This window comes from Mustela erminea, chromosome 3, assembly GCF_009829155.1.
Source record: "Mustela erminea isolate mMusErm1 chromosome 3, mMusErm1.Pri, whole genome shotgun sequence".
Taxonomy (NCBI): Eukaryota; Metazoa; Chordata; class Mammalia; order Carnivora; family Mustelidae; genus Mustela; species Mustela erminea.
In genome coordinates this window covers 74,473,587-74,494,663 of record NC_045616.1, presented here as the reverse complement: position 1 = coordinate 74,494,663, position 21,077 = coordinate 74,473,587, and the positions used below count along the sequence as shown (strand labels likewise).

At 35.2% G+C, this 21,077-nt stretch overlaps 1 protein-coding gene across 1 annotated transcript in view; it reads left to right on the top strand.

The window, feature by feature from the left end:
- Window positions 1–21,077, top strand: part of NDUFAF2 (NADH:ubiquinone oxidoreductase complex assembly factor 2) — a 159,964-nt gene that overhangs the window by 112,966 nt on the left and 25,921 nt on the right. The window contains exon 3 of the mRNA XM_032336169.1: window positions 7,895–7,935. Coding sequence (XP_032192060.1) covers window positions 7,895–7,935 — 41 coding nt within the window. The remainder of the gene's footprint in view (window positions 1–7,894; window positions 7,936–21,077) is intronic.

Sequence of the window (21,077 nt, the reverse complement as noted above, 5' to 3'; positions counted from 1 at the left end):
CTCCATAACACAGATAATGTGGTGAATTTTAGCAGGATCCCCTTCCAGTGCCACAGCCTGAAACTCGCAAAGCAATAAGCAAGGCATTGTTTTCTTGTTTGTTTTTTAATATTCTGAAGGGATCACTATATTTCATTACTTGATGTCCACTAGTCTTGAAAATTATTGCTTCATGTAATTTGTCCCTGTTGCTCCATGTTGCCTAGAAGCAGAAGGCAGCTTTCTTTCAATTCATCTAATGCATTTGAAATTCATCTATGTGTTTGCATGAATCAGCAGTTTATTCCTTTTTTATTGCTGAGTAGAGTTTTATCATATTGATATACCAGCTTGTCCATTCACCAGCTGCAGGACATTTGGGTTGTTTACAGTTTATAGCATTTATAACTGGAGCCACTATATAAATTCATATTTCTATTCAGGTATAAATATATCAACATAAATATTCACTTCTTTCAGGTAGCTACTTGAAGTGGCATTCTAGGTCAGGTGGCAAGAAGAGATTCAACTTAAACTGCTAAACTGTTTTTTAACATGGCTATTAAGCTTGTTAATAGCTTTCCCATTAACCAAGAATGGAAAGTTATAGTTGCCCCTCATCTTCACTAGCTTTTGGTGTTGTTGCTATCACTAGATTGATCCATGTAATAGGTGTGTTGTAGTGTCTCATTGTGGTTTTAATTTTTATTTCTCTGGTGCCTAGTGATGCTGATCATCTTTGCATGACCTTGTTTGACATTTGTATATCCTCTTTACTCTAGTATCTATTCTTACCTTTTGCCCAGAAATTTATTATTTGGTTCATTTTTTTCCAACTTGTTTATTTTTAAGAGTTCCTTATTTATGTTCAATACAATTCCTTTACTATGTCTATGATTTGCACATTTTTGCCCCAGCCTTCTTTCTATTCTTTTAACAGTGTCTCTTGGAGAGCACACATTTATAATTTTAACAAAGTCCAATTTATCATTTTTTCCTTTGATACATCATGATTTTGGTGTTGTAAGAAATTTTTGTTTAACCCAAGGTCATGAATATTTTCTCCTGTGATTTCATCTAGAAATTTTATAGTTTGGGGTTTTAGATTTATATCTTTGATCCATTTTGAATCTATTTTTGGTATGGTGTAGATATCAATTTCATTTGTATGGATATCCAGTATTTTCCAGTACTATTTTTTTATTGTGTTAAAATACACATAGCATAAAATTTACAATCTTAACCATATTTCAGTGCACAGTTCAGTGGTATTAAATACATTGACTTTATCACTACCATCTATCCCCTTAACTCTTTTCATCTTGTAAAACAAACTCTCTACCATTAAACAATAATTCTCTATTCTTCCTTACCCTTCCCTGGCCCTGGCAACCATCATTATACTTTCTGTCTTTATGTTTTTAACTACTCTCCCAGCACTGTTTATGAAGTGACCATCCTTTTCTCACACTCTTGGCACTTCTGTTAAGCATCATTTGGCTATATAGATATGGGCTATGTATTCTCACTTCTCTCCATGGATCTGTCCTTTTCCCAATGCCACACTGTCTTGATTACTGAGACTTTGTAGTAAGGCTTGAGATGGGTAATCTGAATCCTCCAATCTCTTTTTCAAAACTGTTTTAATTAGTTTGGCCCCTTTGTCATTATATATGATTTTTAGTATCATCTTATCAATTACTACCAAAAATCTTTCCAGGATTTTCATTAGGAATGTACTGAATTATTAGATCAGTTTTCATTGGGAATGTATTGAGTTTTTCTATGAACACAGCATCTTTTCTTCATTTCCTTAGGTCTATCCTTAATTTTTTTCATCTGTAGTTCTTAGTTTACAGATCTGGCACATATTTTACTAAATTAAAACCTAAGTGTTGGGTCACCTGGGTGGCTCAGTCCATTAAGTGTCCAGCTCTTGATTTCAACTTAGGTCATGATCTCAAGGTTGGATGGTGTGGGGCTTCTCGCTCAGCATGTCCCCCACCTCCCATCCCTGGTAACTACTATTCTACTTTGTGCTTCTATGAATTCAACTTTTTTACATTCCACATAAAAATGAGATCACGTAGTATTTTTCTTTCTGTGTCTAGTATATTTCATTTACCATATCTTCTAGGTTTATCTGATATTATTACAAATAGCAGGATTTTCTTCTTTTTAAGGTTGAATAATATTCTATTGTAAATATATATGTATATGTATATTTTATATGTGTGTGTATTTATGCATATATATATACACACACACACATATATACATACATATGCACACACACCACAATTTCATTATTCATTTATCTTGAATGGACTCTTACATTATTTCCATAACTTGGCTATGGTCAGTAATGCTGCAGAGAACATGGGAGCACAGATACAGTGTTAAGATAGTGATTTCATTTCCATTGGATAGATATACCAAGTAGAGGTATTACTGGATCATATGGTAGTTCTATTTTTTTTTTACTTTTTGAGGTACCTCCATACTGTTTTCCAGACTGGCTGTATCAGTTTACATTCTCACCAACACGTAACACTGACTACTTAGAATTTAAAAGAATGATGATACAAGTGTTAAAGAGGGTGTAAAGTACCTGAAACTTTCATATATAGTTTGGCTGAAGTATAAATGGTACAACTACTTTGGAAAACAGTTTATTTAATCTTTATAGATTTGAACATACACATATTTTATAATCCAGAAGTTCTGTTGGGTATTAACCTCGAGATATAAAAACATAGGTCTCCCCAAACACTTGTACCCAAAATTTTCATAGCAGCTTTAGTCATAAAAGTACAAAATTGAAAGCTGCAGAGACACCCAACAAAAAGTGAGTGGTAAATACACTGTCATTTTTCTATACAGTGGAATACTACACAGCAATAAAAAGAATGAACTGCTGCTATGCTCATTGTATTTGTTTTTTAGTGCTTCATATAATTATTACCATACACTTAGTTTAAAACTCTGGATATTTACCATCTCCTGGTTTCTGTGGTTACAAATCCAGGCACAGCCTAGATAGATTCTCTACCTAAGATCTCACAAGGCTTCAATCAACATGTCAGACAGGGCTGCTTTCTCATCTGGAGGTGTGAGTGTGGAAGGATCCACTTCCTATGTGTGCGGTTATTTATGGCATTCATTTCTTTGCAGTTGTAGGACTGTGAGCTTCAATTTTTCCCCTGATGCTGGCCAGAGGCCACCCTAAGCTCCTAGAAGTCACTGGCAGTTTCTTGCCACATAGGATCCTCCAACATGGCCAGTTTTTCCCTTACAACCAGGAAGGGAGAGGCTCCAGCAAAATAGATGCTGTAACCCTACCTAACATAATCATGCACTCATAGACATCCCATCACCTTTGCCCTGTTATCACAGTTAGAAGTAAGTCACAGGGCATTTATTTTAAAAATAACAGAGATGGGGGCTAAGGAGCCTACCTTAAAACACTGTTCTCCAGACACAGTTACATGGATGAACTTTGACAATATTAGGTTGAGTAAAATAAGATGCAAATCAGTACATACTGTAAACCATCTATATGAAATTGTAGATAAGGCAGTACTAATCAACAGTGACAGAAAGTGCAGCAATAAATAATTAGAGCCTGTGAATGGATTAGGGTGGGTGTTTGCATGTGGTTAGACATTAGACAACTTATGGGAATGATGGAAGTGTTCTGTATACTGATTGTTGTGCTGGTTAGACGGTTGTATACAGGGAGCGCCTGGGTAGCTCAGTGGTTTAAGCCGCTGCCTTTGGCTCAGGTCATGATCTCAGGGTCCTGGGATCGAGCCCCACATTGGGCTCTCTGCTCAGCAGGGAGCCTGCTTCCCCCTTTCTCTCTGCCTGACTCTCTGCCTGCTTGTGATCGCTCTCTCTGTCAAATAAATAAATAAAATCTTTAAAAAAAAAAAAGGTTGTATACATTTTTCAGAATTGTTGCACACTTAAAATGGTTTCACTGCATTCTTTATAAATTATATCTCAATAAAGTGGATTAAGAAAAAAGAACAGTAATCATCATGAGCACTACAAAATATTTAACTTAAATGTGCCAACTAAATCTAATAATATCCTTAAGATATGCCCAAGGGTCAGTAATCAGAAAGTGACTCATTTTCTGTGATTTGAAGAATTTTCACAGTTAAAAAATATGGATTCTTATTTTTATAGTTTTTTTATAATGTGTACACACCCAGAACTGGCAGATATCATTTTTTTAAGATGAGGCTTTAGTATAGTGTTGTCTTTTCCTTCAGTGAAGTAAACAACACGTATTTCTAATGTAATCTTTTGGATGCAGACTGTTGACAAGCTTTCCATAATTTTAGTTCTGAATGGTCACCTTACTGACTCTAGTGATAAATGTCTCATTTACCTTAACCCCAGTGGGTACTGCTTCTCAGAATGTGTTAGCCATTTTCAGTGCTTATGGAAATTTGAAGACTGTATGCTTCATGAAGTATTTTCCTGCTTGCTTCTTCCAGTCTCTTTTAGTGATTAATGGGAACTTTAATTTGCATGCTCACTTTTACGCTTATTATAGTGTGTTATGTTCCAATAAGAGTATTAAAGTTCATTGAAAATCTCATGCATACTGATGAGAATGCAAATGAACATTGATGAAAGAATGCTAAGATCTTAAGGCATAAACTGTCCAGTTATCTTGCTAAATTCTACTCAAACAATGGTTACATTATAATGAAGACTGATACAGAATCCACCATACAGATATAATTAGCAATGGCAAAATCATTATATAGTTTATAATTGGATAGAGGTTCAATTCCAGATTGTTATGAGGATTAAAAAAAAGAAATATAATGATTTGATATTAATGCTTATTTTTATTCCTTCCTCTTCCTAACCTTTGCCAACCTTCAGCAGGGTATTTCCTTTGTTACATATAGTGATTGGGAAAGTTAGGGAATATTATATAAATGAGTGATCACATTGAATATTTCCAGCTGTACCCTTTATTGGATACATAGCAGTAAATTGGCATCAACCATCATCTCAAGAACATTACAAGTATCTGGTTATTGTAGAATTATACAAATTTATCTCAGCAATTGCATTTATTTATCTAGATAAAACAAAGATCTTTTTCCTTGAGCCATTTAAAACAGAGCTAAGGAAGTCCTGTATCTTTCCTGAGAGAATAGTGTGTCCCATGAGGGGACTATTCTAGGCAGTTCTTAATACATTATTTGAGTTATATTGCATTCTTCCATGCATGAATTTTATAAACTTATACAAAACCAGTAAACTTTAGAAAGTACATACCAGTGTTACTCAATCTATTAATTTACACTGGGATTTTTAAAAATTATTGAGATTCTATTGAAGTATTTTTCTGACTTTACCAAAAATCTGAAAGTGCAGCTTTATAGACTCATCCATAAGACCGATTGTTGTTGTAAGTTGTTTTTCTCATGGTAATAGTAAGTATGCTGTGTGCCTTTATTTTTTTAGTGTGATCTCATGCCAATAATAGGTGGTCACAGACTCTCAAGTACATGGTATTCATTAGTAAAAAGTGTAATATTTAGTAATGATTGTTATTTTAAAAATAATAATGATTTTTGTTTTAGATAATATGAAAGTATTTTTGAATCAAGACAGATAGTTCTTGCTACAAGGCCTTACTTATTGGTAGCCCTAGTACAGAGGCAGGCAAACTTCTTTAAAAGGCCAGGTGATAAATGTTTTGGGCTCTGTGGGTTCTACTATTTTTGTTACAACTACTCAACTCTGTTGGTGTAGTACAAAAGCAGCTATACATAATATGTAAACAAATAAGTGTGGCTGTGTTCCAATAAAACCTTACTTAGTGACACTGAAATTTGAATTATATATAATTTTCATGTGTCGTGAAATATTGTTCTTCATTTAATATTTTTTTCAACCAATTAAAAATGTAAAAATAAACCTTGGGTTCCATTTAGCTTACGGGCTATATAGTTTGCTGACCCTGCCCTAGCAGTTGATTTTTCTGAATTAACTTTCTAATTTACTTTAAAACTAAAGATTTACTACTTAAAACCGCTTAAAACCTTTTAGAGGTATATGGCTCATATTGAATTATTTCAAAAGAAGCCTCTGTCCTAGAAAAATAAATGTCTATAAATAAAGTTAAGTAACTTAACTTGACCATAAAGAGGCAGTTGAAAATTCCATAAAGCACTAATTTCCATGATTGCACAGAGGAGTTTTACTATTGCTGAGCTGGATTTTCTAACACAGGCAAAAGTTCCATTACAACAAATAGTCATATAGTGGAAGTATTTTATAGTGGATATATTCATTAACAGCTGTATTAAGTACCTGCTGTTTGGAGACATTTAAGTGGTAGAAACATAAATCTCCCATGCATGCATCTTGCCCCTGACAACCTTACAAACCTAACAAGGAACATAAAATCTGTATAAGTTGTGGCTAGAGAGGGACCAAATAGGAATAGAAGATAAGGAGAAAGAGAATGCAGAGAACAACGGGTGAAAACTTAGAAGCTAGAGGGCAGAAGGTTAAAATGCTGGGACTGTATTAAAAATACATTTATGGAATCAGCGCAAGGCCTGCAGTTAAATGTTGTTCTCTGTACCCCAATAGCCATTCAGTACTGGGCTTGTCATGAGGACAGTTCCTGGTGCTATGACTTGGATGACAGAAGGCAGGCTGGTGGAGCTGGTGGGAAGAGAAGGGAGCTAGTTAGCAGGCAGAGCTCAGGTTTTAGAGCCTGAGGGGGTTGATTCCCAGGCTGTTACTCACTAATTATGTGAGTTTAGGCAGATTGCTCAATCTTTCTGAACCTCAGTTTCCCAATCTGTAAAACAGGGTTGGTAATTCTTACTTTCTGGCATGTAATTAAGGTTATGCCCTATTCCTCTTCCGAGTTGTGTGTTCTTGCTTATTTCTTACTGAAATTGGTGAGGCTGCTTAGTCGATCATGGGTAGCTTTTGGAGCTAGAGACAGGGTCAAATCTGGACTCAGATGCCACCATTACTACCTAACGTGTAAATTTGAGAAAGTTATTTAATTTTTCTATTAAATAAGGATACCTTACAGTTTTGTGATGAAAACTAAATCAACTAAAGTGATCAAGCAGTTTTCTACTTTTTAAAGACCAAATTTCTAAAGTATACTTTATCATAGTTTTCTATCTATCCCCATAGGCCAAGCAGATATTATTAATCTCAATGTTTTTGAGTCTGTTGTAAAAAAAAATATATAGGTTTATGGGCTAATAGTGATAATGATAGTATTAACTTAGACTTAATGCTTCCTGTATGCCAGACTAAGCTAAGAATCTATAGATATCATTTAACATTCACAACAAACTCTAAAATGTAGATACTTTTGTAATTTATATTTTACAGATAGGAATCTGTTTTTTAGAAAATTAAACAGCTTCCCCCAAGTGACACAGCTAGTAAGTGATGAACTGGGATTTGAACCCAGAAGATCTGATTCTGCTCCTAAATGATGTACTATATGTCTTCCATGTGATTCTCATACACTTCCCTAGAGGCACCTGCCCCAGTTTTTTCCTGTTGCTATAAGGCATCAGGCACTCAGTTGAATTCAGACAATTATGAGGTCTGATTTTAGATATGGACTGTCCCCTCTTTAATAAACTCCCTATGCTGTTGTATTTTTTTATGATACAAATCACAACCTGACATCATATGTTTGTGTATTTGTTTTCTGTTCCCCTTCACTAGTGTAAGTGCTGCAGGAGAGGAGGAAATTCACGTTTAGTTCCTTCTTGTATACCCAGTGCCTAAAACAACATGTAACAGGTGCTAATAAATATTTGTTTCATGCATGAATGAATAAAATGCTTGTGTAAATTATCAAAAACTTACATTTAAGTATCATTTTTCTTTCTAGCTTGGATTAGAAAAACAAGAAAGACTCCACCTACTATGGAGGTAAGAATACATAATGAAAATATTCAAATAGCTTGTTTTAATAACGCTGTGTTTCTCAATTAGGAGTTTACATAGAGCCTCAGATAAATATATGCATCTTCCAGAGGGTTAATTTTACTCCAGAGAAAACAATTTAAAATGTCTTTTTAATAAAATAAATGCACAAGTTATGGAATATAACATGAAATTCATATTAATTTTTAAATGAAATAAGAAAAATGCAGTACAAAACAAAAATACATTTTCGAAAGTTTAGACTTAGGAGCAGTTTGCCTTAGGACATTTTGCCTAGTTCCTGGGAGCTTTGTTTTGATGTGGGTGTTTGGTGAAAAGTCTGAGAAACACTGAATCTCATGGTCCTGTCCATTTTGCCCTTAACTTTATAGCAACTGTAAAATTTTGTAATCTTATATACATTTAACTCTATCTGAAGAAATTTTAAAATATACAATTAGCATGTAATATAAAACACTCAGTAATTAATAGTTGAATTTTTATTTTAAACTTCAGAAACATAGTTTTGGTAGTTTACAGAATATAAAGTATAGCAATGCTGTGGTGTATATATTTTTAAAACATTTCATAATTTTCATTTTTCTTTTAATATTTTATTTATTTATCAGAGAGAGGGAAAGAGAGTGAGCACAGGCAGACAGAATGGCAGGCAGAGAGGCAGAGGGAGAAGCAGGCTCCCTGCTGAGCAAGGAGCCCGATGTGGGACTCGATCCCAGGACGCTGGGATCATGACCTGAGCGGAAGGCAGCTGCTTAACCAACTGAGCCACCCAGGTGTCCCAATTTTCATTTTAAAACAATAGCATAAAGTGTTCTAAAGTTATGTAATAAGAAGTAATGTATTTCAAAAGAGGAAAATTTCCAAATTCATTAGTGTACTGCCTATTCCGTTTCTTCTATTTATGCCGTCCCTCCTGTTTTCTCTCCCCGTCTGCCATCACTGCTACAACCCGGATGACAACAGAAATGGGCTCCAACACTCTGGTCCCACTTGTTGTGTACTCCAGGGCAGAATTCATGATGACTCCTAAATTGACATACTTATGCTTCATTTCTCCTATACTGACCCCATTAATGTTTGTTAGGCCAGGGTCTGAATGGTCTCTAAGCCCATTTCTAGTTTTGAATGTTGCTTCCACTTTGACCCTGCCCTACTCTTGTCAGACATTCTTTCTAATATCAGTGAAACTTGGAATAAAAAGGAAGAAAAGTCATTGTGATCCAAGATTCAGAATTATCCCCAGTGGTTTATAGTAGTAGGCAGCATTGAGAAGCCCTCCAGAGTCCCCTTCTCTTGACCATAATAAGAACTCCTGTTCTCAGAACTAAAGATGATTCTTCCATCCTTAGAACTTTAAAAGGCTTCTTCCGTGGAAACATTGGTATACAAAGTGATTAACGTCCTATCAATCTCACCCTTCTTATGCTCTTCTGTACTGCCCCAACACACACACACACACACACACCCCTCCCTCCTGATCTTTTCCATTGTGTTTCAGGAATTTCTGTTTCTTTTTTAGCAGATTATCCTTTACCTTTCATATTTTCTTAGGACCTTTCTCTGACAGAAAGCCTCAACTGAAATTTGTTTGTGTCTAAAAGGTACTGAGGCTCTTCGTGCTCATTTTACCACAACCCACAGAAACAAAGTGGGTTCAACTGCCCTTCTTTCCCTAGTCACTTGAAAAAGTATTGTTTCATTTTGTGGGCCCAAAGGAGAGTAGTAACTTTGCAATCTAAGTATATTTTCCTGTCCCTGTTTATAATTTTTGTCTCTGCCAACGTCTAGGCCACTCCCCATACTGATAGTGGAGATGAGAACCAAACTTACAGAGTTCTCCTTCAGTGCCTTCCCAGGTCTTAGCCATTCAGTTGTTTGGTTTTTTGTTTTTTTTTTTTTTTTTTACTTCATCCACACTAATATCCCTACCTCAAGTGAATAGCCACTTTGATAGCCACACCTTAGTTCTTATCATCACCAAACAGTGCTCTACCACTAAAACTTGTAAACTGTCAAATTTCAGATTCTACATGTTGTATTAAGAGAGTAAAACCTACTTAATGTAAAATAAGACAAGTATACAGAGAACCACAAGAATTAAATGTATAGCTTAATGGGTTATTATAAGGTGAATTCCACACAGGTCAAAAACAGAACTCTGTCAGCTGCTCCAGAATCATATGTATCAGTACAACCTCCCCCAAAAGAAACCCTGAACTTGACTTTTACAATGATCATTTTCTCAGTTTTAACTAATTCAACCACTCAGATGTACATGATAATTTAGAGTTGTCCATTTTGTAAAAACTTCATATTTGATTTAAATCTCATGTCAATCTGTGTGGTTCTCCTCCATCCCTTTTAATTTTTGCTAAGTTTGTCTGTTGAAAAACCCAGTCCATTTCACCTATAGAGCTTGCCACAGTTTAGATTTTGTTTATCTTATGTTCTTCATGTGGTTCAACATGTTACTCTGTCTCTTTGAATTTCACAGCTGCAGCCATAGGCCGGATACCCATATTTTGATCTTTTTGTCAGGATTGTAGAAAATGTTTAACAAGACTATGTGAGAGCACATCTGGTTGTCCCTCTTTTAGTGGTCATCACAGTTGCTTTGTTTAAAGCCTGTAGCAGTTCATTGAAAACAACATTGTAATCTTGCATGCCTGTTAAAACTAGTTAGTTTTCAAGATGTTACCAATCAGTTGAGCTCTCTACTTTTTTCCAAGTCTCTTAGTGAACTCCCACCCTGAAGATACTTTTGTCCCTTTCACCTTTACATTATGGTTAAAAGCTAGCCAATAATGCTTAAAATGCCATTTACAGTAGCACCAGAACATAAAATACCCTGATATAAATTAAGCAAAATGTATGCAAGACATGTACACTTAAAACTACAGAATGCTAGTGAGAGAAATTGAAGAAGACCTAAATTAATGGAGAGAAATGTCTGTTCGTGGGTAGGAATATTTAATATTGCTGAGATGTTAATTCTTCCAAATTGATCTGCAGCAGCAAGTCTTAAACTTTATTGTGCATCAGAATCACCAGGAAGCCTTGTTAAAACACAGATTGCAGGGTCCCAGCCCTAGAGTTTTTGACCCACTAGGTCTAGGGTAAGGCCTGAATATTTTCTTTTTTTTTTTTTTTAAGATTTTTATTTATTTATTTGAATATTTTCATTTATAACAAGTTCCTAGGGTGATGTTGATGCTACTGGTCTATACTTTGTGAACCACTGAAGTAGAGAGTCAGTCAAATACAAATCCAATAAAAATCCCATTAGACTTGTAGAAATCAAGATGTATATGAATTCTAAAATGTATTTGAAAATGCAAAGCCCTAAAGTAGCTGAAAGCGATCATGCAAAAGGAGAAAAAAATTAGAGGACTTATATTGTCTGATATTAAGATTTACTCTGTAGTTATTACTATAGTAATCAAGACAGTGTGGAAGTGTCATAGAGATAAATAAATAAGTGAATGGAAAAGAATAGAGCATCCAGAAATAGACACTATACATCCAATTGGCTTTTGACAGCAGCACCAAAGGAACACAATTACAAATGGAAAGTTTTTTCAACAAATGATGCTAGAAGAACTTAATATCCATGTGGAAAAAAAATAAGCCTTGATCCCTACCTAACATCATGTACCAATGTTAGTGTAAGAAGGAGCACAGACTAAACAGAAAAACTAAAACTCATAAAGCTTCTGGAAGATACGTAGTGGAATATCTTCACAACTTTGAGGGAGGCAGGACATAGAAAGCATGATCCAGAAGGGAGAGGCATTGATGATTAAACTTAATCAAAATTTAAAACTAAGCTTATTCAAAGAGAACATTAGGAAAGCAATACACTAGGAGAAAATAAGTCACAATCCATGTATTTGACAAAGGACTCCAGACTATATAAAGAACCCATCAACTCAATGACCTAAAAGAAAAAAAGACAAAGCTAATAAAAATTGGATAAAAGTCTTAAACAGTCACTTCATAAGATAGGAGAATTATTACTAAGCATATGAAAAGATACTCACCATCTCTAGTCATCAGGGAAACCACACTGAGATGCCACTACACTGCACACCCATGAAAAGAGCTGAAATTCAAAAGGTTAACACTAGTTCTAACTAGAGCAACCATCCCTTTCATACAGTGCTGGTTATTGTGAAAATAATACAACCACATTCCAAAACTGGCTGTTTGTTATAAAATCAAACACACACTTACCCTGTGACCCCCACATTTTTTCTCCTGGCCTCTTTGAAGGCTTAAAGGAATAAATTTTTAAACACACTTCTTGGGAAAGCCTAGCCAAAAGAAAGTTTCACTGATTGGCAGACCATACAAGGCCTCCTGATATATGCCCAACTGAGTTTTCTACTTTTCTCCTTACACTTGATATACCCACTCTCCTCTCCAAGGATCTTCATGCTATCTCTCAGGTTTGCTGTCTTTTCCCTCTCTTACCAGGTGGCACACTTCTACTTGTGCTTATTTCCCCTTAAAATTCTTTGATGTTTTCCTCAACTGTTTTCTCAACTTTTTATCTCCTAGAGTTAATTACTCCTTTCTAGGTATAACTATACTGCCTTTTGCAGCTGTATAGCCATTTAAGTTTAGTGTTATCATTCTTTGTTTAGTTCATCCATTTTTCTGACTATTGTCAGAAAAATTGTGAGAAAATATTGTGAGCTGTATGGCACAAAGATTGTGTCTCATTCATTTGTTTGTCACAGGCACCTAACACAGAGCCTGATTCATTATTGGATAGGCTTTTGTTGACAAAAGTGGAAATCCCAGTGCCATGTCAATACATTACATGGTTTCCATGACATTGAACTTCTGACAGCCAACATAAAAGACTTTGTAAAAGTGAACATATTTTGAAGGTAGCATTGCCCGTCCTGCTATCCTAGAAATACACATTTTACTGTAGGTTGCCAATATAGTACAGCCATTTTCATCAGTGTGGTACAAGTTGAATTAACATGTCACAAAATTAATGCGATGGACTTTTCCTAATGACAACTTTATTCCATTAGAAATCACATGTAGCAAATATTTTTAAATATTGCTTCTCCTTTCATACTGAAAAAACAGTAGGAAACAAAATAAAGTTTTCCACTTCAAAAAGGAAATAGATGTCTTGCTAAGTATTGACAAAATACATGACTCAGCAATAGGTTTACTGACAGTAGAAGAAAGCTGTAATGATAGACCTCACTTACTTTTTCCATGAAAAAGGAAGAAGAAATTCTAGAAACCAGTAGGAAATGGAGGTGGAGATGGTGATGCTGTAGTGAAACAAAAGAATGGGGTAATGTAGGATAATACCTCACAGTAACTTGTTTACTTGACCTTGTTCTAAGATCAGAGCTGAAAGCTCAAAACTCGCTTTTGTCCGTGTCTAAGGTGATCTGGCTCTAAAAGATATCAGAATGACTAAAAGACATGCAAGTTTGAAATAGTTGCCAGAATTTCAGTGTATTAATTTGCAATAGAAATTAAGTTGGCACAGGTAAGAAACAATAGGTTACCTGGTGAGTATGGCATTAGGATAAGGGGAGTTAAGTAAAATAAATGTTTAATTGCATCGGGCCTAAAACTGTTGTGGCCATCTCAAAGTGAGGATAATCTGACCGTAGGAATGGAAATATTTAAATAGAATTGGCCACAGTTCCCAACATCTGTCTCTATCCTAGGAATAACCTTATGATTTGTAATAGAAAAAATTGTTACATGATGGTTGAGGCTTTCGGGGATACACTGTATGGGTTGCCAGCATTTGTCTCTTTTAGTGTATTTGTCCATTTGTCTCTCAGCATTTGTGACTGTCTTTTTTTCTTTGTTTCCCTGTTCTGACTGACATATTATTTTCTTGGGTCTTACAGTGGTTATATTATGATCAAACGTTGCTGGCCCTGCAGCTATTCTCTCATTTATTCTTTTCACATCTCTGTTCTGGCCTATAACGTGTTGATCTTACAGTTTAACTATCAGCGAGGAATCTTATTTCTGAATTCTTGAGGCCCATTTCACCATTGTCTCCAAGTAACTGACACTTACTGATTGAGTTCTCAGTGCCCAGTATTATTATGTTCATTTTATAAGTTACTGAATTGAAATATCTTAACATGGATATTTTTGCATATGTAACCTCACTTTCCTGCCACCTTAAATTGCAAAGATGGAGTGTATGTTCTCGTGGAAAAACAGACCCCCACCTCAAACCTCACACTATCACTTCTGGTTATACAGTGGAAATGGATGAGAAAATTGGAGCATGCTTGTACTCTGGGTTACAGCATCATTCATTAAAGATAAACGACCTAGAGCTGTGTGTGTCAATGGGGATAAATCTCAGAAACATGATGTCAAGCAAAAAGAGCAAATTACAGAAGATGATCATATAGTATGATACTTTCTATAAAGTTTGAAAGCAAAGAAACATTAATGGACCTTCAAGCAAAGTTAGCAAGTTAAACTATGAATTTACTTTATCTTTTCAAGCCTAATGAAAATGACAACAAAGGGATTTATTTAAAAAAACATAAACCTACAAGGTCAAAAAAATTGAAGAGGCAAAAACAGCAACATTGTTTTGGAAGCTGGAAAGCAGATGAACAGGTGGTAACGGATTTAGCACAATTGAAAATGTCTTCTAATCTGGCAGAGAAGAAAGCCCAGAAGCAACCCGGTTTACATCACAGTACCCCCGAATGCTCAGTAATTGGCAGTGCCAGGAAATTCTAAAAGTGGAGTTGAGGCTGGTGCTAAAAACAATAACCCAGTTGAAAATCTGTTTAAGAAGCAATTAGATGCTAACGAATAAATTGTAGGCAAAATAGTAGAGTTGGAAAAAAATCACCATTTTTCAGTGATCATTGTAATAGCTTATTCAGGAAAAAATCATTGGTGTGTATCAAAACCATTAAGACAGATTTTGTTGGGAAACAGGTTATCTCCCTACAGAATACTTATTAATTACAAAGGGGGGGGGATTTGTTTATAGTAGATAAATTTGTGCATACCACCTTAATCAAGGGGTCAAAAGTTGTACCAAGTGGAACAACTTGACATCATATGTGCCCCCTTATACAATACACAGAATCAGACAATATTCATGTCATATTTCTTAAAACGCATTATCTTTATCTAATCATGAGGAAAGAACTGGGAAACCTAAATCGGAACGTTTTTCAGGACATGTCAGTGTTATGAACAACAAAAAAAGACTAATCAATGCGGCAACTAAATGTAATATGTGACCCTGGGTTGTAAGGGGGGTTGGGGGGAGACTTAGCTATAAAGGACAGTATTGAGGTAATTAGTAAAGTTTGAACATGAACCATATATTAAATAATAGTATGATCTCAGGGTTAAGTCTCCTGAAGAAAAGAGAAGGATGTTGTTAAATTCTCTTTGTGGAAGTTTGAAAACCCAGCAACTTCTATACCCAACTGAGATCTGGGAGCTTAAATATGGAAAAGGAAAAACAGTATCCAGACAAATTTGAGGGAAGAAGTACCAATCTGAAAATTAGAGTGATTGAATGAACATATACTTACTGAACTTAACAAATGACGTTGAATTATAGGTAAGTACCTGGAAAATACACAGAATTTACTTATTATTTCCAAGGAAAAACAGAGCTTAGGTAGGAAAAGGAAAAATAATCCTGGAATACTAGATAACTTACTGTTATAGTGTGTATTCATAATCATATAAATGTTGAATATTGATATACAACTATATTGAGAGTATTAAGTCTCAAGAAGGATGAGATAAATCCTTTTTCAATAGTAAGTTAGTATACGGTGCTTAAATTTGAAATATAAATCATAACGTACAGATGTTATTTTGATATTGCAGAGGAGTCAGGAGCAGAGTCTCCTTTGTAACTGTCAGACATTTTCGTGACTCCCTTGTTTGGCCTGGGCCATAACGAGAGACATCAAGTGAAAGCACATAAAGTAGTTGTTTTGGGGGAGAGAGAACCATTTTTTCATAATAAGCTTTGTAGAACAATGTGGCCCCTCAAATTATGTGAATATGTAATTTTGATTTAAAGAGAATTTTTTAAAAACATATACACAATGCTATAGAGGAGAGGTAGCAGAGTTGTTCTCCAGAGTACCAGCAAGCAAATATTTCAGGCGTTGTGAGACCCAGCATTGTTGCTCATATTTAACTTGGCTGTGGTAGTGTGAACGCACTTACAGCGGGCATTACGTGAACAAGCGAGTATGGCTGTGTACAGTGTAACTTTATTCACAGAGCAGGTGGTGGTTAGATCCTGGTTTGCCAGCTCCTGCTGTTGATGAGTGGTTTTCAAATTGGGATACCTTTGCCGCTGAGAACACAAAGACTTTTAGTGGGATGTGCAGGTACAGATAGCTTTAAAGACATTAATTTCCATATTCACTCTTTTCTATATGCCATCTTTCCTAAAAATGATCCTTCTGGTCTGCCAGTTCTCCATTCTGATGTCTTACGTAGTCATCTGTATCCCACTTTTTCCGGAAGGAAAGCTTACTCCTGGTCCGTGCTCAATCTTAATCTTATGCATTGCCTTGGGGTTTAAAAATCTCCAGGGCACCAAACAGAGACTATTGGAAAGCGAATTTCTCCTGAGGGAGAGTCTCTTGAGACTAAAGCAGAGATAGCATCAGTAAAAATTACTGAAGGGGGCAACACATTATTTCAGCCAGGTGACAAACTCACGTCCAGGATCCTTGCCTACCTAGTTTCTTGTCTACCTAGCTAGCTGTCCATTCATCTCTCTTAAAATTAACATCCACAAGTGAGAAAGTTGTCATGGGGACGCATAATAATACATTTATTTGAATTTAAAAATTAAGTTAGACTTTTTCTGACAGAGAGTAAGTCACATTTGGCTGATTGGGTTTGACAATGAGGACTAGCTCTGCCAATTAAGCTATATGGTTATATTTTCCACAGATTGAATAAGTTAAAATGCAGCTCCAAGGCTTTGACAAAAAACATACTTAAAGGATGCATTTGATATGCAGTAAACTGGAAAATACATCCTTTACCATTATTTGTCAACTTAATGAGCAAGATGGGTACATAGTTTTCAAAAGTCTATACGTGCACCAACAAATCTAGGAAATCACTGCTCCCATTGTTTATGGATATATAAAGATGTGGTAAAAGTTTTTAAAACATGTATGAAAATGATAGATAAGAAATTGAGGGTAGTTATTACCTCTGGAGAAGGAGAATGTTGGTGGGAGGGGTCACAGAGTGTTTGTCATATCTGTAGTATTTTATTTCTTAAGCTGGATCATGGTCGTATCTATAGTGTTTTATCTGTGGTGCTTTATTTCTTAAGTTGGTTATAGCTATAGTGTTTTGTTTCTTATGCTGGATGGTGAGCACATGGGTGTATATAATATTATTAACTATATTTATACACTTGAAATATTTTATTTAAAAGAATACAATGAGACCTTGTAATCCTATATTTTAAGAGAACATGTTGGGTCCCTGATACAAAAATAAGATATTTAGAATAAACTGACAACTGAAATACTTGAAATTCTAAAATACTAAAAGCACTTAAGGAGTTATCATAGCAATATGCACAAAAAACTGTGTTGGGCTTCTTGGGGCTCAGTTCATAAGCTTCTGCTTTCAGGTGAGATCATGATCCCAGGGTCCTGGGATCTAGCCCTGTGTCAGGCTCCCTTTTCAGCGGGGAGTCTGCTTCTCCTTCTCCCTCTGCCACTGCCCTCTCTTCCTGTGCTCTCTCTCTCAAATAAATAAATAAAATCTTTAAAAAGAAAACAGTGTGGCTTCATTTTTAGAATTCCTTGTTAAAAACCTTAATGCTTATATATTTCTGGTATTCATTCAGTTACTTACTAAGCACCTGGTATGTGCTTAATAGCTGTCATAATTTTCTTTACATACCAACCTGTCCTAGATATCATAACTCCGTTAAATTATGTTTAGATTCTGTTTTTAGTATCTTTTTTTTCCTCTGCAAAAGCAAATTAGTCTGATTAATCTTTAAGGTTGCAAGGGGAAAACATTCACATATTGCTTTCAGAAATTGGGTCTTATTGCAAGTTTACACAGGAGCATTACATCTTCAGTTGCACAGTCGTTCCAGGATCCTTTTCTTTTTTCTTTCCTTTCCTTTCCTTTTTTTCATTCTGGGATCTTTGGTTTCCAAGACTAGAAAGGATATATCCTTGAGCTTGGTCAACACCCTGTTCTTTAGTCACTACTAGCATTTCTTCCTCCCCAAAGATGCTGTGTCTTGATGGGTTTACCTCCATCCACAATGAAAAGTTACTGTTGAGTGGAGTTATGTGAGTCATTTGACCTCCCTCATGCATAGCGGATTGTGGCTATATTTGACCAGGCAAAGCAGCAGTCTTCTCCCCATTCAGAAGTACCTGAAGCTCTGCAGTTTATCCCTGCCAGTATAATTACTGGGCCTTTCTGTGACTCTAGCATGGCCAGAGTTACAATTTTGCCTTTTTAACTTTGTTTGATTAAAAAATTAGTATAACAATTTTAAAAACAGAAATGGTAAATTACCCCAAATCCTATGGCTGTTTGCACAACTCAACTGTAACAAGTTATTCATACATGGGTACATTATTATAGTTTGGGTATACTTTTGTTATTTTGTATTCTGATGTTTTTACTTAACTCTCATAATAAAAGAATAAAACAAGTACTTGAAACACAATAGCATAACACTTAGAGACGCCTTTTCTACACACCTTTTTTGATATTGATCTCTAGCTTTATAAAAGCTAAAATTATATAAAATTTGCCATGCTTCTCTAGAAAAATGTGGGAGGATATGAAAGTGAATCACTTGAGCATTTTGAGCCCCTTGAAGTCTATACTCAACCATATGCTACTGTATCTCCCTAACTGTAGGTATTTATGAATTGTACAAGAAATTTTTATTCTAGTTTGTGTTGTCTTTCTGGTTTTCAAAATATTGATTTTAGGTAGATCTTACTAAAAAGTATCTCAAATTTCAAGCTTTTTCATTCTAAAAAAAGCAATACTTTTCATTCTAAAAGTATTGCTTTTTATATGCCTCTGTACAAAGCTGAGGTCTGAGCGTGAGCGTAATTTATCCTTAGCACATTTTTTTATTCTATTTTGATCTTTTATGACCTTTAAGGAGCAGAACATAAAAGGTTTTTTCTAAAAATGTATATAAATAAAGTGCCTTTATTTATTATTTTTAGATTTGCTTATGCTCAGTTTCTTCTGAGATTCATCATAACTTACTAGGTGCATATTAAAAAGTATACAGAATTAGTTCTGAATAGTTAACCTTCTGAGTCATATCATCAGTCACAAAGACAAATCACATTTAGGTTTTAAAACTGGGCTTACATCCAGAGTGAAAAAGGTTAAGGGAGTTAAAATAAGGTCAGGTTTTTTTATTTTTGTTTTTGTTTTTAATCCACACTTTCTCAATTATCTTATCCAAAACAATTTCTTGGGGCTTCTGGGTGGCTCATTGGGTTAAGCCTCTGCTTTCGGCTCAGGTCACGATCCCAGGGTTCTGGGATCAAGCCCCGCATCGGGCTCTCTGCTCAGCAGGGAGTCTGCTTTCCTTCCTCTCTCTCTGCTTGCCTCTCTGACCTACTTGTGATCTCTGTCAAGTAAATTTAAAAAAATAAATAAATAAAAATAAAAATTCAAAACAATTTCTTGTGATTTTCCTCTTATTCTTTCATGCTGGAGAAGTAGTGATTTTTTTTTTTCACCATCTAAATTTAAAAAAAAAAGAAACTGCTACTGATCACTTTTATCAGATATAATGTGATTTCTTTAAGTGGGGTAATAGTGGTGCTTAGGAAGATTATATTGGTAATGTACCCTCAAAGATACCAAGCCACAGTTGATTGTCACAGTTAGGTATGCCAGATTTTATTCTCAAATATTTATTTTGACAGTGATAAAATACTACACTAATTTGCTATGTGTATGTCGTTGCTATGGTAATAAGAAATTAAGCATTTTACATAATTTTTCTGATATACATATGTTTATTGCATTTTATGTATTCAAATATACTTAATTTCCTTCTCAAATATCACATTCTGTTGCCACTGTGATGCTTTTTTTTTTTTTAACCAGTATTCTAAAACACAAGCAAATGAATATGTCATCTAGGGCAGGGTTTTTTCAATTTATGTGCTACATTAGAGGGCTGTGAAATCAATTTAGTGGATTATAAGTATTTTTTTCTTTTTAATAAAGTAGAAAAAAATATGGAATAGGAAATACCAGCATATAAAAGCTGACTTACAGTGAGAATTGTTTTCTGAAATTCTTGTTTCACATACATATATGCATACATTTTGTGTCCATTGTAATGTAAAATGTATTTTTTACTGAATATTGAAATGTATTTCAATCTATTTTTATATTATTTATTTATTTATTTATTTTTGAGAGAGAGAGAGAGAGAGAGCGCACGTGCACATTTGTGCATGATCTGGAGGTAGAAGGGATAGAGGGAGAAGCAGACTCCCCGCTCAGTAGGTTGCCCAAAGAAGCATTAGATCGCAGGACCCTGGGATCATGACCTGAGCTAAAGGCAGATGCTGAACCAACTGAGCCACCCAGGTGCCCGCAGTGATTAATATTTATGTGTCAAGTTCACTAGGCTATAACACCCAGATATTTGGTCAACCACTAGTCTAGAATTTGCTGTGAAGGAATTTTTTTAGTTGATACTAACATTCAAATCAATAGATTTTGAGTAAAGCAGATTACCCTCCAGAATGTGGTTTGGCCTCATCCAATTAGTTGAAGACCGTAAGCAAAGACGGACATCCTCTGAGGAAGAGTAGATTCTACCTGTAGATTTCTTTTGGACTGAGGCAACATCACCTCTTCCCTGGGTCTCCTCTAGACTGCCAGGCTACCATGAAGATTTGGACTTCCTAACCTCTACAATTATGTGAGTCAGTTCCCTAAAATTAATCAATTCCCCCATGTATATACATACATTCCTATACATACTATGTATAAAATATATATATATATATACATACACATTCATACACATCTTTTTGGTGCTGTGTCTTTTGAGAACTCTAATATACTTA